Source organism: Anguilla rostrata, chromosome 15 (genome assembly GCF_018555375.3).
Source record: "Anguilla rostrata isolate EN2019 chromosome 15, ASM1855537v3, whole genome shotgun sequence".
Lineage (NCBI taxonomy): Eukaryota > Metazoa > Chordata > Actinopteri > Anguilliformes > Anguillidae > Anguilla > Anguilla rostrata.
The window spans coordinates 32,694,463-32,709,786 of NC_057947.1; the positions used below are offsets into that span (position 1 = coordinate 32,694,463).

Consider the following 15,324-nt stretch of genomic DNA (forward strand, 5'->3'; position numbering starts at 1 on the left):
GGAGTCTCCATTTTGGCTCCTCCGTTTCCCTCCTTACTACTTGATATGTGTCCCTCCTGCACGGCACTGTGGGTGTGGTGTTGACTTTTCGGTTGCAGTAATGCATCCCTGTATTCAGAGGCTGGGAATCGCACCTCGGCGTGTGAGAATGCTACTGTTGTGCCCCCTCCCACCCCCCCCCCCATTATGAGCTGCTTCATTCTGGGACAGGAAAGGGAACGTGCTTCACAGACGTATCAGGGGCTGGGGGGGGGATGATGGCGATTTGAAGTGGTTGGTGTTGGGTTTTTTTGCGGGTGCAGTAACAGCACCCCCAGGGCTCAGCCTGTCACCTGATAGGCTGCCTGTATGGAAAAGGGCCCCTGCTGGGGCTTTGTGAGGGACAACAGGATTGGACTCCTTCATCTCCCTCCGATCACTGGCACAAGACACAGCGTACCGGTCAGCACCGCTTTTTGTTTGTGTGTGTGTGTGTGTGTTTGTGTGTTTGCATGTGACTGTGTGTGTGTGTGTGTGTGTGTGTGTGTGTGTGTGTGTGTGTGCGTGCGTGTGTGGCTCCTCAGTCCACTCGCCTGCCTGAACCGGCTCTATCTACCTGACGGTTTCTGGAACATTCTGCCTTGTACCTGTGTCAGGGAGTCCTGCTATCCTCCTGAGGGGCCTAGCGGGAGGGGGGTCTGAGAGAAAGGGGGGGGGGTGTGTAGCCAGGTAAGAATGAGAGGTAAGCCCTACATGATGCCCCCTTACTCTGGCTATACTGCACAGCTTTCAGGACACAGAAGTGTGTGTGTGTGTGCATGTGTGTGTGTGTATGCGTGTGCATCATTGAATGTGTGTGTATGTGTATTTGTGTGTGTGTGTGTGTGTATGCCTGAACATTACAAAAGCAAAGGTGAGGCTTAAATTTTTCAGACGGTGAATGTGAGTGAGCCTGAATATATTTCAGCTGAATACTAAGAGGACTGCATTTGCATCTGTGTGCTGTGGTTGGTTGGTGTCGTTGGAGACGGTGATGTAAGAGGTGCCGAACTCTGAGGTGCCGAACAGAAGCAGTCTGTTTCCTGTGCGACAGAACGGGACAGATGCATCTGCGTTTAAAAAAAAAAAAAAAAACCTGTATAGCGGTCCTCCGTTTTGCCTGCCTTTGCCTTGTCCTGTGCGAACGGCAGTTTCGGTGACAGTGTTGTTTGTCTGGTTAAGAGATGTAAGAGCAGCACGCTGCTCCACTCTGTTTCGTTTCGGTGCAGGTCCGCGCTGTTTGCTCTCCACGAAGCGCCTCGGGGCTCTGCGCAGGGCTCATAGTAAAAGCAAACAAATAAAGCAAACTCTCTCTCACTTTCTCCCAATCCCTCCTCTCCCTCCTCTCCCTCCCTCTCTCTCTCTCCTCTCTCTCCCCTCTCTCTCTCTCACACACACATTATCTCGCTCTCTCCTCCTCTCTCCTCTCTCCACACACATTATCTCTCTCTCCTCCTCTCACACACATTATCTCTCTCTCTCTCTCTCTCTCTCCCCCCCGCTCCCTCCCTCAGGAGTTTATTTGCTCTACTCGGTGGGAATGTTCAACAGTGGCCACAGCGCGCGTGTGCGCGTGTGCGTGTGTGTGTGTCCTTTCTGGGCGTGTGTTTGTGTGATTCTCATCAGTGGCACATCCTGTATTTATAGTTTGCTATGGAAATTGAGTCAGTTCAGTTGACGGGACGGGCTACGTGAGCAGAGCGCTTCTGCACTTGGGACGCCGACCATGACCGGACCCGACTCGGCCGGGGACAGAGACCACACGAAAACAGGCACGGTAGTACGTAGACGATGTCACGCATGGTTACCCTGGCGTGTAGACATGCTCCTCTTCATGACCTGCATGTGGAGCCATTTCTTGTCTTATCTGAATTTAACTGAGTAATGTCTCAGGAGCTGCTACTGTGGCTTGATAGCTGATCTCCTGCTATTGGCTAACTGTGAGTTTAGTGTGTGCTTCTGTAGTATATGAGTTTGCAGTTTAATGTGTAGATGTGTAATGTATGAGTTTGCAATTTAATGTGTGGATGTGCAGTGCATTATTTTACAGTTTAATGTGTAGATGTGTGATGTATGAGTTTACAGTTTAATGTGTGGATGTGCAGTGCATTATTTTACAGTTTAATGTGTAGATGTGTGATGTATGAGTTTACAGTTTAATGTGTGGATGTGCAGTGCATTATTTTACAGTTTAATGTGTAGATGTGTAATGTATGAGTTTGCAGTTTAATGTGTAGATGTGTAATGTATGAGTTTGCAGTTTAATGTGGATGTGTATGTATGGTTGCAGTCAATGTGATTGTATTAGCAGTTTAATGTGTAGATGTGTAATGTATGAGTTTGCAGTTTAATGTGTAGATGTGTAATGTATGAGTTTGCAGTTTAATGTGTGGATGTGCAGTGCATTATTTTACAGTTTAATGTGTAGATGTGTAATGTATGAGTTTACAGTTTAATGTGTAGATGTGTAATGTATGAGTTTGCAGTTTAATGTGTAGATGTGTGATGTATGAGTTTACAGTTTAATGTGTAGATGTGTAATGTATGATTTTGCAGTTTAATGTGTAGATGTGTGATGTATGAGTTTACAGTTTAATGTGTGGATGTGCAGTGCATTATTTTACAGTTTAATGTGTAGATGTGTAATGTATGAGTTTACAGTTTAATGTGTAATGTATGAGTTTACAGTTTAATGTGTGGATGTGCAGTGCATTATTTTACAGTTTAATGTGTAGATGTGCTGTGTATGCTTTGGCAGTTTAATATGTGGACAAGCAGTGAATTAGTTTGCAGTTTAAAGTGCTGACGTGCAGTGTATGAGTTTACAGTTTAATGTGCAGTGTATACATTTGAATTTTAATATGTAGACATGTAATGCCTCAGTTTAATGTGTGCATGTGCAGTGTATAAGTTTGCAGTTTAATGTGCTTATGTGCACTGTCAGAGTTTGCATGTTAATGTGTGTGTGCAGTGCATTAGTTTGCATAGAGTTTAATGTGCAGATCTGCAATGTATGAGTTCACAGTTTAATGTGCAGTATATGACTTTGCTGTTTAACACTTGCAGTGTATGAGTTTACAGTGTAATATGTGCATGCACAGTGTATGAGTTCGAATTTTAATATGTGCAATACTTGCATGCACAGTGTATGAGTTTGCAGTTTAATGTGTGTATGCACAGTGTGTGAATTTGCAGTTTAATCTGTGCATGCACAGTGTATGAGTTTGCAGTTTAATGTGTGTATGCACAGTGTGTGAATTTGCAGTTTAATATGTGCATGCACAGTGTATGAGTTTGCAGATTAAGATGTGCATGCACAGTGTATACTTTGCAAAGGCACAGGGGCTCTTTGGGTCTGCAGCCAACTCCAGCAACACACTTGTCAAGTGCTTTTCAATGCTGCTTTAGCTTGGGGGGCAAGGGGGGGGGGTTCCCAAAACTGTGAGGAAAATGCAGTTCCATGGCCCAAAACCTGCTGGAAGTTTAGCCGTCTCCTGGAATGTCCATGAAGCTAGCATCCAATTTTATAATTCTCTCCAGCTTCACCACTTGTGGAGTTTCAGAGAAGGTCGGTTTACATGGTCATGGCATAGAGTATTCAGACTGGGAGGACTAGTGTGGTCAAAGATTATTCTGGGAGGGCTTGCTTCCTGTTTGAGTTCAGGCACTGTCAAAAGACGAGGGGGGGGGGGGGGGGCGGTCAGATTAAGCTATTTCAGCAGGAAGGAGAGTCATGTCACCTGGGCTGCGTGCGTGCGTGCATGAGTGTGTGTGCGTGTGCGCTCGTGTGTGTGTGTGCATGTGTGGGCGTGGGTCTGTGGGTGTATGTGTGAATGTGTGAATGTGTGCGCATGTGCGCATGTGTGTGTGCGTGTATGTGCATGTGTGGGTCTGTGGGTGTGGATGTGTGCATGTGTTCATGTGTGGGTCTGTGTGTGTGTATGTGGGTGTGGGTGTGGTTTTGAGGGTGTGGGTGTGTGCATGTGTTCATGTGTGGGTCTGTGTGTGTGGGGGTGTGGTTCTGAGGGTGTGGGTGTGTGCATGTGTTCATGTGTGGGTCTGTGTGTGTGTGTGTGTGTGGGTCTATGTGTCTGTGTGTGCACTAAACAAATGAAGATGGACTTCATTGAGGTGGCATACGAGCCCCCTGGGACTGCTTCAGGATTGGACCTTAACCCTGGAGCTTACTGACATAGGGGCCAGCAATAGCCTACAGGTGCCTCCTTCCAGAGTTTACTGGAGTCATTTTACCTTATGTATACTTTATGTTTGCGTGTTTCGGTTGCATAACCGTACCGGGGTGCTTCTTTTGGGAGTGTTGTTCTAAAGAGGGGAAGGAGACCAGATTGAAACTGAATGGAACACATTTATTTAATTTCATGATTAACTGCCTTAGTGCTGGTGGAGGCTCATGGGGCTTTTAATCCCTTTGCACAATTGCACTTTGACCTTTCTGTTCCCGGTGTGTTTCTGAGAAGTTCGATCATCTGAGAAGTCTGAGTGCTGTAGTTCCCCACTGCACTCGCGTTTCCGTGAGGCTGTTCTTTAGATCAGCAAGCCTGCAGTCAGAGAGCGGCTTCAGCTCCTTCTTCCTCCGTCCAAACACGCGCTCTGTGCTCTTCCTGTCTGGTCAACAACTCTCCCTTATTGCAAAATCAAAGTGGATTGTTCTGCTTCAGTGGGATGACGCAACTTCACCAGTACCCTGGGACTATTGTGAAGTCCATGCATCACATCTTTTCAGAAGACGGAATGTTGGTCTTGTACTTATCTGCCTCTGTCCTGACGGTGACTCACTGAACTCAACAAGGGGGGTTTGACTCAACAAAATGATTGGTTCTTGGCCATTTTCATGTTTTGTGTCATTGTGACCCCCTGAGTGACATCAACATGCAGTCAGAGAAGAGGGAAGTTAGCTACACCTTGGCTGACCCACTTCCAGCCTTATCCCAATACCTCCTCACAGCACAACCTCCCAACCTTATCCCAGCACTTACAACCTCCCACTTATCCCTAACCCTAACCCTAACCCTAACCTTAACCCTCCCAGCCATCTCATAGCATATCCTCACAGTACATTTGCTCAGCACTCCCCAGCCACCTGCCATCTCCAGCATCCTCCCTCCTCAGCACCTCCTCCCAGCCACTCCTCCTCCAGCCTATCCATCCATCCCAGCACCCTCCTCCTCTCAGCACCTCTCCCAGCACCTCCTCCCAGCACCTCCTCCTAGCTTTCACCCAGTGCCATCTACCAGCACCTCCTCCTAGCACATTCACTCAGCACCTCCTCCCAGCCACATCCCAGTGCTATCTCCCAGCACCTGCACCCAGCCTTACCCTAGCACCTCCGCCTCCCTTTGAATTCTATTGGCAATTTGCTTGCTGATAGCAGCTATTTAAAGGAAAGGTTTCTCTCCAGTGATTGACACATCAGTCACACCCAGCTTAGTTCAGTTCGCTTCCCGTAGGTCACTCTGAATAAGAGCATTGGTATAAATGACTGCACTGTACAATGTTCTATTTTTTTGTAATTGTCTGAATTCATTTTCATTTCAGTTCTTCGTGACCTAGTTCTGTTTAAGAGTGGAGTTCTTGGTTTGAATCCCCAACCCAATCACCAGTGAGGACAGGCCGTTGTTTGTTGAAAGAATAAACTGCACAGAGAAATCGTTTGATAACATAAGTATAAAATGTGTGCCTTTGTGCGCATTGGCCTCCTGTACTGAACGTCACGGGGGGTAAGGGGGTGTACTGTCGCTGGGTAAGGGGGCGTACTGTCGGTGGGTAAGGGGGCGTACTGTCGGTGGGTTCTGTTTGTCCTGAGGGAGGAGCCTAAATGCAATTTGAACTTTCTCCACTTCCTGTCTCCCTCACACAGCGAGCTGTACTGTATTTCTATACATGAACTTCCTTTAGAAAAATAGTCCTTTTCAACGGTACAGTTCAGAATTCTTTACACGAAAAGCATGCACAGAGCAGGATATTAAAACCTTGAATATTGCAGGGGCATTTAATTGATATTATAGTCGTTATGTTTGTTCGTGGTTCACGTTTGTAGCTGTGGACATACGGATTGTATATAATATGCACATAGACAATGTATATAGACAATGCAATGCAGTATGTATATAGACATACACAGGACCACGTTCCAAATGACATAATGCTTTTGTTGTGGTATATCAGCCAAATTGTTGAGCAAAGGCACTTGAGGTAACCCCCCCCCCGCCCCCCTCCATGGTACCCCCTCAGTCCAGCTGCGGCCTGGTCTGCCCAGAGCTGCTTGAGAACATGGTAAATGGTAAATGGATTGCATTTATATAGCGCTTTTATCCAAATCGCTTTACAATTGATGCCTCTCATTCACCCGTTCGCACACACACTCACACTCACACACCAACGGTGAAAGGCTGCCATGCAAGGTACCAATCAGCTCGTTGGGAGCAGTTAGGGGTTAGGTGTCTTGCTCAGAGACACTTCTACAAGCCCAAGGCGGGGGATCAAACCAGCAACCCTCCGACTGCCAGACAACCACTCTTACCTCCTGAGCTATATCGCCCCATGGTACCTCTCAATAATCGGGATACCCCCCTTCCTGGTGCTTCCCAGCATGTGACTCTATACACACTACTCTGATGCTGTTTACTCTGCTCACTGAGCCCCTGGTGGAAATAAACAATGCTCTTCATTCTTTCTTCATATGTTTCTATCTCTGGAAATGAACAAGGTCAAATTTTCTGGCTCATGGTATGATTAATGCCTTGGGTAGTAGTGTCTCAGAAGTGGGTCAGCTGCGTGTGTGCGTGTGTGTGTGTGTGCCCCTCGACAGAAGTGCGAAAGCGCTTCCTTCTCTGATGTGCTCCCTGGGTTATCCGATGGTTACACTGACCCCTTGGCCTCCTCCTGTGATGCACATATTGACCACATTCTCTGACTCTGATACTTTGATGTCTCTGTTGACTGTTCTCTCTCTCTCTCTCTCTCTCTCTCTGATGTCTCTCTCTCTCCCCTCTCTCTCGCTCTCCTTCTCTCTATCTCCCATCTCTCTCTCTCTCTCTCTCCCTCTCTCTTTCTCTCTCTCCTCTCTCTCTCTCTCTCTGTCTCTTTATCTCTCTCTCTCACTCTCTCTCTCTGATGTCTCTCTCTCTCTCTGATGTCTTTCTCTCTCTCTTTCTCTCCTCTCTCTCTCTCTCTCCCCTCTCTCTCTCTCTCTCTCTCTCTCTCTCTCTCACAGATGAGATCATGCAGAAGGACAGCAGCCCGCTCAGCGCTGCAGACATCGAGCCCGACCTCAGGAAGCGGTTTGCCTTCCTGTCAGGTGAGTCCGTCGCCCTCTCGGTCCCCCCTATTCCGCTCCGAACCCCGCTTCCCCTTCTTCCCTTCCTCCTTCTGCCTCTCCGCTGCCCGTCTGTCCTTCCCACCACGCGGCTGGAGGGGGAAGTGGAAATGGCCGCTGAGCCAAAATGAGGCTGTACTTGCATTGACCCAAAGGGGGGGGGGGGGGGGGGGGAGAGCAGAAAGCAGAGAAAGAGTGTGTGCATCGCATCATTAGGGCAGTGCTGTAGTAGCGTGGTAGTCCATGGGGCTTGTGATGCTGAGGTTGCAGGTTTGATTCTCAGGTGGGGCACTGTCATTGTATCACTGAAGGGCAGAAGAATATGTGTCACGAGATAACAGCGTCTGGCTAATGTTAGCGCAGTGAAATGTCCAGTGTTAATTCAACGCTAAAAGAGTACACTAGGACCCATACGTACTCTGAAAAGGTTGATGCAACGCTGAATATTTCACTGTGCAAATGCAGATGTGACGCTTGACCCTGAACTGAAACAGGTGCTAATTGTTGTAAGGTGAACAGTTCAAACGGGGGACACACACCATTACTCTGCAGTGTGGCACGAGGGCCGCATGACCATTCTCCACGCGGTCCATTCGCACAAAGATGCGGGGGCACGCTGTTTCGGGTGCCCGGACAGTGACTGTGATACTGCGCCCCCGCTCACGTTACGGAGCAGAAGAAATTCGAGAGCCCCCCCGTCCCCGGGAAAGCGTCTCCGTCACACTACCAATCGTGACCCAGATTCGGCCCTTGGGTCCGGTTACGCCAGACAATGCCGCGGCCGGGCGGGCGACGGGCTCACCGACTCTCTGATTTGCCGCAGGGCACCGCCTGGCACGTCCGCGTGGCATGACTGATTAGCTGGGTGTGTCTCCCACAACCAGGACAGCCTCCACCTCGTCTCCCCTTCGCCTGCAATCGTTGTGATCTAGAGTCTGTATCCGTGTCTAGTTTGTGTGTCTGAATTCGCTGGGCTGCTCTTTGCCGCGTATATATTTGGTGTTTAGTTGTTATGTTAATCCAGTTTCTATAAGTTGTGTTTTTATCTTCGTATTTTGGATTTTTTTAGTCACCTCTGGTTGTTTATTTCTGTTATTTACATTTATTTAGCCAATTTCTATAGTTTGTTTACTCCATGGCTGTAAACGTTATGTGTTTGTAGTGTAGTTGTTATTTGGCTTCTTGGGGTGTAGTGTGTTTATTTGATGTGTATGCAGTTATGTCAAGAGCAGTCAATAACACTGTAAGTAGGGTGTGCAACTAAGTACAATTTATTTCTGAATGAGGGGGAAAAAAAGCCGAACACGGCTGGATTCGGGCACCCTTGCACAGAGCAGGAGATTGAGCAAAAGTCTTTATTATAGAACGGGAATGTCCAAAAATAAAGGGACTCCGAGCGGTATTGACCACACATAATCATCGTCAGGGGGAAACGAGAGGGTTAACACCCGTTCTTGCAGGAAAATCCGTGATTTTTTGCCGTCATTAAAATTAGGCTGCAGTACCTTACAGTTAATCGCGGCAACGCTAACTCATGGTGCTCCTGCGTCACCGTAAAACTGTGATTATTTCCGTCTTTTTCTCAGGCACTGTTTACACTGTGCCCTGAAGCAGGGGTATTTATCTTCATTCAATGACTTATTCTGACAGCTGTTTTCTCCGCCCTTGCCAAATGTTCTGTGACTGTTTGTCGTGGCCAATGGGCAAAGTCCACTCGGCCTGTTCCTAAAAAAGAAAAGAAAAGAATTGTTCTCGTCTGGAGTATCTTTAAAAACGGTTTGTTATTTCCCGCACTTGTTAAATTTTCGTTTACAAAATCATTTGTTTGAATGGGACGATGAAGGTGCCTTTCCCCATTTTCTCTTGTATGAAATATAACGATCACTTATGTTTTTGATTCGGTTTCCCCTGGACCGACAGGAAAAAGGACGACGTCTGAATTTTACTTTTCTGCGTCGTAGTCCTTCACGGGTATCCGAGTCCTCCGCTCCTCTTGGCAAGGTCACTTTGTCGCTGCTGCACGATGCCCCATCGGATGCATCCACACACTAGTCGCCGCACTGTTTCCATGGTGATGATGGAAAACCAACGGGGAGTCAGGATGATATTATACTACGTTGACTGATAATATTGCCGTTTTTTCCCTCTGTGGATCTTGCAACCGACCAAATAGAAACCGTGAAATTACAAAATAAATATATAAATCTGAAAAGCTGTGCTCCGAGGCTGCGACCGTTGGTGTGTGCGGTTTCAGTAGTTATGTCGCGTGGACGTTTTCCTTTCATTCACGAACATCACCGAACTAGACCTGTACCACTCTCTGTTAATACACTTGGCTTTATTTAGACTTTGCTTTTAGGCCACACAGAACGATGAGCTTGAAGCTGCTTATGCCGTGTCTAATGTACGAGCAGCATGATGGGCAGGTAGCGTCATCCCCCCTACGTTAATATGGGGGACTAAATTCAATCACTGCCTGTGGGCCTTAAACAAAGTGATCAACGATCCAAATACATTCAAAGGAATTCAAGAATATTTTATAACTGTGCGACTAAATTTAGAAAGCAAGCCCTTACAACAGCAGACTGGATTTTTGATTGGGGTTGCATCATCTTTCTTCGTCTAAAGATGATGCCCCTCCCAATTGCTTCACTGTAAAATTGTTCAGGCGATGTCGCCTCGCAAGTCAGACTCAGACGCGTCTGGTCATCGAATTTACTGGCGCGGAAGAATTTTATCTCCATTATAAAACCTGTAAGTGCCCTCTAGTGGTGAAGGATAGGACTGCGTGTTAATAGGTAATTCTGCAGCAAGCCACACAAAGAGGGCTTGAATTTTTATTTTTTCATGATTGAAATACATCATCATGATAGTGATTAGGCATTGATTATCTTGATAAATTATACATTTGAAAGTGATTGCAGTATGGGATTTGGCACAAACAGACTGCCAAACAGCGTGGAACATTTCTCAAGACATTTCTCAGGCTATTTTTAATGTGAAATATTTTCTAAGTCAATCCTAAACATATCCTACTCATGTATTGATTAATACAGTGTGTGCTGTGGTTGTTGTTTCAGGTGTAATACACTGTGTGCTGTGGTTGTTGTTTCAGGTATAATACAGTGTGTGTTGTGACTGTTGGTTCAGGGGTAATACAGTGAGTGTTGTGACTGTTGGTTCAGGTGTAATGCAGTGTGTGCTGTGCTTATTGTTTCAGGTGTAATGCAGTGTGTTGGGGCTGTTTTTTCAGGGGTAATACAGCGTGTGTTGTGGCTGTTGTTTCAGGTGTAATACAGTCTGTGTTGTGGCTGTTGGTTCAGGTGTAATACAGTCTGTGTTGTGGCTGTTGGTTCAGGTGTAATACAGTCTGTGTTGTGGCTGTTGGTTCAGGTGTAATACAGTCTGTGTTGTGGCTGTTGGTTCAGGTGTAATACAATCTGTGTTGTGACTGTTGGTTTGGGTGTAATACAGCATGTGTTGTGACTGTTTCAGGTGTAATACAGCGTGTGTTGTGACTGTTTCAGGTGTAATACAATCTGTGTTGTGGCTGTTGGTTCAGGTGTAATACAGTCTGTGTTGTGACTGTTTCAGGTGTAATACAGCGTGTGTTGTGACTGTTTCAGGTGTAATACAGTGAGTGTTGTGACTAGGTTCAGGTGTAATACAGTGAGTGTTGTGACTAGGTTCAGGTGTAATACAGTGAGTGTTGTGACTGTTGGTTCAGGGGTAATACAGTGTGTGCTTTGACTGTTTTTTCAGGGGTAATACAGTGTGCGTTGTGCTTGTTGTTTCAGGCGGCCGAGGGGAGAATGGCAGCCCTATCATCATTTTCCCAGAGTTCCCAGGGTTCAATGAGCTCCAGGAGCAGGAATTCCACGACGTGCTGACGTACCTGACCAGCGTCCCCAGGTGAGAAAAAATGTCCTTTTTCTGAAAAGGCAGATTTATTGATTGTGGCTGTCCTAAATGTGTTATGTCGGGGAGTTATGATCCACACTTAAGCATCTCAGACTGGTGGTTAGTGACGTGAAACTGAGGTCTGCGATGAACATGGGCTTAGCTTCTACTGCGGTACTTCGGCTAGCACAAGCAACGCCGATCTCGCTTGGCGACCAGCCGCCATTGTTGGCGATTGTCAGTTCGTTCCGGTTTTTGGCGGGAAAGTTAATGGCGCGAGGCTTGGCTAACTTGGCTGGCACTGTAGTATAATGGGGAAGGAACTGGTCTTCATAACCTAAAGGTTGCAGGTTCGATTCCCGGGTAGGACGCCGCGGTTGTACCCTCGAGCAAGGTGCTTAACCTGCACTGCTTCAGTATATATCCAGGTGTATAAATGGATGCAATGTAAATGCTATGCAAAAAGATGTTAGCGTCTGCTAAATGCCTGTAATGTAATATTTCTTACTCACCAACATCTCTCCCCAAGCTGATTGTCACACCTTAAGTATTGCTGGCTTTACCTCCCCATAAGGATTCTTGGAAGAGAAAATACAGCAGCTCACAGCCACTTACACACCCAGTTCACACACATATCATTAAGCATCACCACACCAGTTCATAGAATCCCCTGAAGGCGTAATCCTGTGTAAATAAAGAAGTTAAGGGAAGTCCATCTTTCTCTATCCAGTTCGCCAGCCGTCAACAGACGCTGTTTTGTTTTGAGTTGCGAAATGTCTGTCTTGATTCACAAAGCCTGCCAGCATTTGTAATATAATGAGTGTAGGAGTATGAGAACAAACATCTGAACAAATGGATGTCCATCTTACGCTAGATGCAAAATGCAAACAAAACAGGACAGCCTATCTCTTGCCTACCCGTAGTGCCAGCAACAGTGTGTGCTGTCCGTGTGCTGGGGCAGTTGCGATTGTTGTAAGCGATCGTTAGAGGACGCAGGAACCCGGAGCTCGGGGGATTTTTAATCGCTCCCTCCGTCAGGCTGAACAAGAGCAGACTGAACGAGGGAGGGGTGAGAACGCGGAGACGGAGGCGCTAAACTACGTCAGGGACGCGGGGGTCGGGCGATCCGGAGCGGTCGTTATTTGCGAGGCTCTTGATGAAATTTGCCGCCATTGCTCTACTCGTGTTCCTCCCACCCCTTTGTGAGTCCCGATAAACCAACGTATTGCAAAAAAAAAAAAATCAACAAACAAATAAAATTGACCTTTCCTTCTGGCCAGCTGAAGAAATGATGCTGATCTTTCTCTTCGAAAGCAACCCCCGTTTCCATGGCGATTATACCTGCCCCCGCCCCCCCCCCCCGCGCGGACCGTCAGCGGCGGGAATATTTATGCGTCGCACGGCTCCGTGAATAATTACCGCAGGTTAATCGCTTGCGTCGCATTTCCAGCGCACGGCGCTTTCTGTTTGGGCCACATTAATCATCCCGCCATTTCAGACACAAACAGAGCGCTGGGTCGCAAGGCGGCGTACCGCAGTCATCGCCCCTCCCCCCCTTCTGCTCCCCTGCCCCCCCCTTATCTCTCTCCCTCCTCCGCCCTCCTCCCATCCTCTGCTTCTCCACTGAGATGAGGCTGAGGGCTTCGCTGTGCTCCGAAGACAAAAACACGAAGAGAGAGAGAGAGAGAAGAGAGCGAGAGCGAGAGACAGAGAAAGAGAGAGGGAGAGAGATAGGAGGGAGAGAAATGGAGAGAAATTGGGATGTGGAAAATGCTGGTACCTTGAGAGAGAGACAGAGAGACAGAGAGAGAGGGAATGAGGGGGAGTGAAAGGGTGGAGGCAGGCAGAGAAGAGAGAGGAGATAGTGGAGAGAGAGATAGTGGCTGTCATGGTGGCTGATATATGACGGTAGCCGTTCCTCTTCTCCACCCACCACTCCTTACGCGGTACTGATTCAGAGCCCCCCCCCACCGCTCCCCCTCTCAGCCCCTGAGTGTAGCTCGTTCAGACAAGCTGCTAGAGATCCTGTCCGTCATCTCGCTGCTGAGCTGCGATTGGCCGGCATCAGCGGCCCCCGTAGACTGAGTGGTCGAGGGGCGGGATCTGAGCGGATGCTTTTCGCGCTCGCCGTCCCCTGCACTCTCTCCAGCTGCGTTGGCGCTACAAACTGAAGGTCGTCGTTTTTTTCCCCCCTTTTTATTCTTCCTCTCGGATATTTTTTCCCCTGAAGAGAGCGTGTTTTTTCCCCCCTCGCTCTGCGTTTGGGAGTCTGATGGCGGATTTGAGTGCTGCATGGATCAGAGGGCTCTGTGCATCGTGCTGGGCCCGTAGAGCGATGGACTGACACCACACGTGTGCTTCATCAGGACCCTCTCTCCTTCGCTCCTCTCCCTCTCTTCTCCGCTCCTCCCCCCCCTCTCTCTTCTGCTGCTCTTCCTCCCCTGCTTCTCTATCTCTCCCTCCTCTGCGGCTCACACTCTCTCCGTGCCTCTCTTTCTCTCTTCCCTGCTCCGTTCCCTTTCCCTCTCCTGCTCCTCTCCCCCTCTCCTCTTTCTCTCTCCCCCATTCCTCTCTTTCTCCCTCTCCCTCTCTCTCCCCCAATCCTCTCCCTCTCTCTCTCCCTCTCTCTCCTCCGATCCTCTCCCTCTCTCTCTCTCCCCCTCTGCTCCTGAGGATGTACTGAAGACCAGACAGGCTCTGTTAAAGCTGCAGAAGCAGGCTGTTTTTGTAGCCGAGGGGCGCTCTGGGTTTGGGGGTCTCGCCCTGGCCCCACGCCGCGGGTGACTGTGGCCTGTTCTCTCGTAGCCTGGCGGTGGCGGACGTGGGCTTCGTCCTGGTCATCGACCGACGGGAGGACAAATGGACGTCCGTGAGGGGAACCCTGCTGCGCATCGCGGTGAGTCTGCTGCCCCTGACCCTGCGTGTGTGTGTGCGCGCGCATGTGTGAGTGTGTGTGTGTGAGTGTGCGTGTGTGAGTGTGAGTGTGTGTGCACGCGTGCGTGTGCGTGTGTGCGCGCGCGTGTATGTGCGTGTGTATGTGTGCGTGTGTGAGTGTGTGTGTGCGTGTGTATGTGTGCATGTGTGAGTGTGTGTGTGCGTGTGTGTATATATGTGTGAGTGTGTGTGTGTGTGTGTGTGCGCGTGTGTGTGTATGTGTGCGTGTGTGTGTGTGTGTGTGTCTGTATACATGTGTGTGTGTGTGTGCGTGTGTGTGTCTGTATTTGTGTGTGTGTGTGTGTGTGTGTGTCTATATGTGGATTTGTGTGTGTGTGGGGGGGTGTGTTTCTGTGTGGGTGTGTTTCTGTGTGTGTACACAAAGGTAGCTCTGTGGGTGTGTGTCTGTTTGTTCCTGTATGTGTGTGTGTTTCTGTGTGCGTGTATGTGTGTGCATGGGTTTCTGTGTGTATGTGTACACAAAGGTAGCTGTAAGTGTGTGTGTGCTTAAGTGTGTGTTTGTGTGTGTTTCTGTGTGTGCACATGCATATAGGTCGCAGAGCTAACTGACACACATGGCACCCTGAAAGCTGGCGAACGCTTCTGCCTTTCCCTGTACAAACGCATTGCCATATTAATACTGCCCCATAGCCTTTTTCTTTGTGTCTGCAAAGTGTAGATAAAGCAGCACAACCTCAGCATATGTCTGCATCGGCACATTGGTCGGATGTGTCGGTGGTGAATGTGTGTAGTTTGCATTGTGGGTAAATCATCGGCGACAGAGCTAGCGTTTGTATTTGACCGGCTGAATTGCACTGGCCTTAATTTTTAACTCAACATGTGATGTCATTCAAAGACACAGGAGTTAATACGGTCACCTCGCTCAGAAATATAGCCCTGAACGTTGCTCAATTTTGATCTATTTCCAATGCAAACTGGAATCCCGAGGAATATATTTTGAGGTTTCAGCACCGCAGTCTCGTGGACAGCTCCCATGCTTCCATACTCTCGTACATACTAATTGCCATTCCAATTCCTTTCAAATTCCATTCCAATTTCATTCGGATTTTGAGGCAATAGATCTGACCAAGGTTATGGCTTTCCCATAAATGAAAGGTTGGGGGGGGGGGGCCTTG

The 15,324-nt window shown here is 48.2% G+C and overlaps 1 protein-coding gene across 10 annotated transcripts in view; it reads left to right on the forward strand.

Moving 5' to 3' along the window:
- The window catches only part of mcf2la (mcf.2 cell line derived transforming sequence-like a), a 56,319-nt gene that overhangs the window by 11,269 nt on the left and 29,726 nt on the right, over positions 1 to 15,324 (forward strand). For 8 of the 10 annotated variants that reach the window (XM_064309910.1, XM_064309909.1, XM_064309908.1 and 5 more), the window contains exons 2-4: positions 7,253 to 7,336; positions 11,152 to 11,266; positions 14,060 to 14,150. In XM_064309910.1, the coding sequence (XP_064165980.1) occupies positions 7,253 to 7,336; positions 11,152 to 11,266; positions 14,060 to 14,150 (290 nt within the window). Of the gene's footprint in view, positions 1 to 1,566; positions 1,799 to 7,252; positions 7,337 to 11,151; positions 11,267 to 14,059; positions 14,151 to 15,324 lie in introns of those variants that run through there. The other 2 variants (XM_064309916.1, XM_064309914.1) reach the window with 2 other exon arrangements.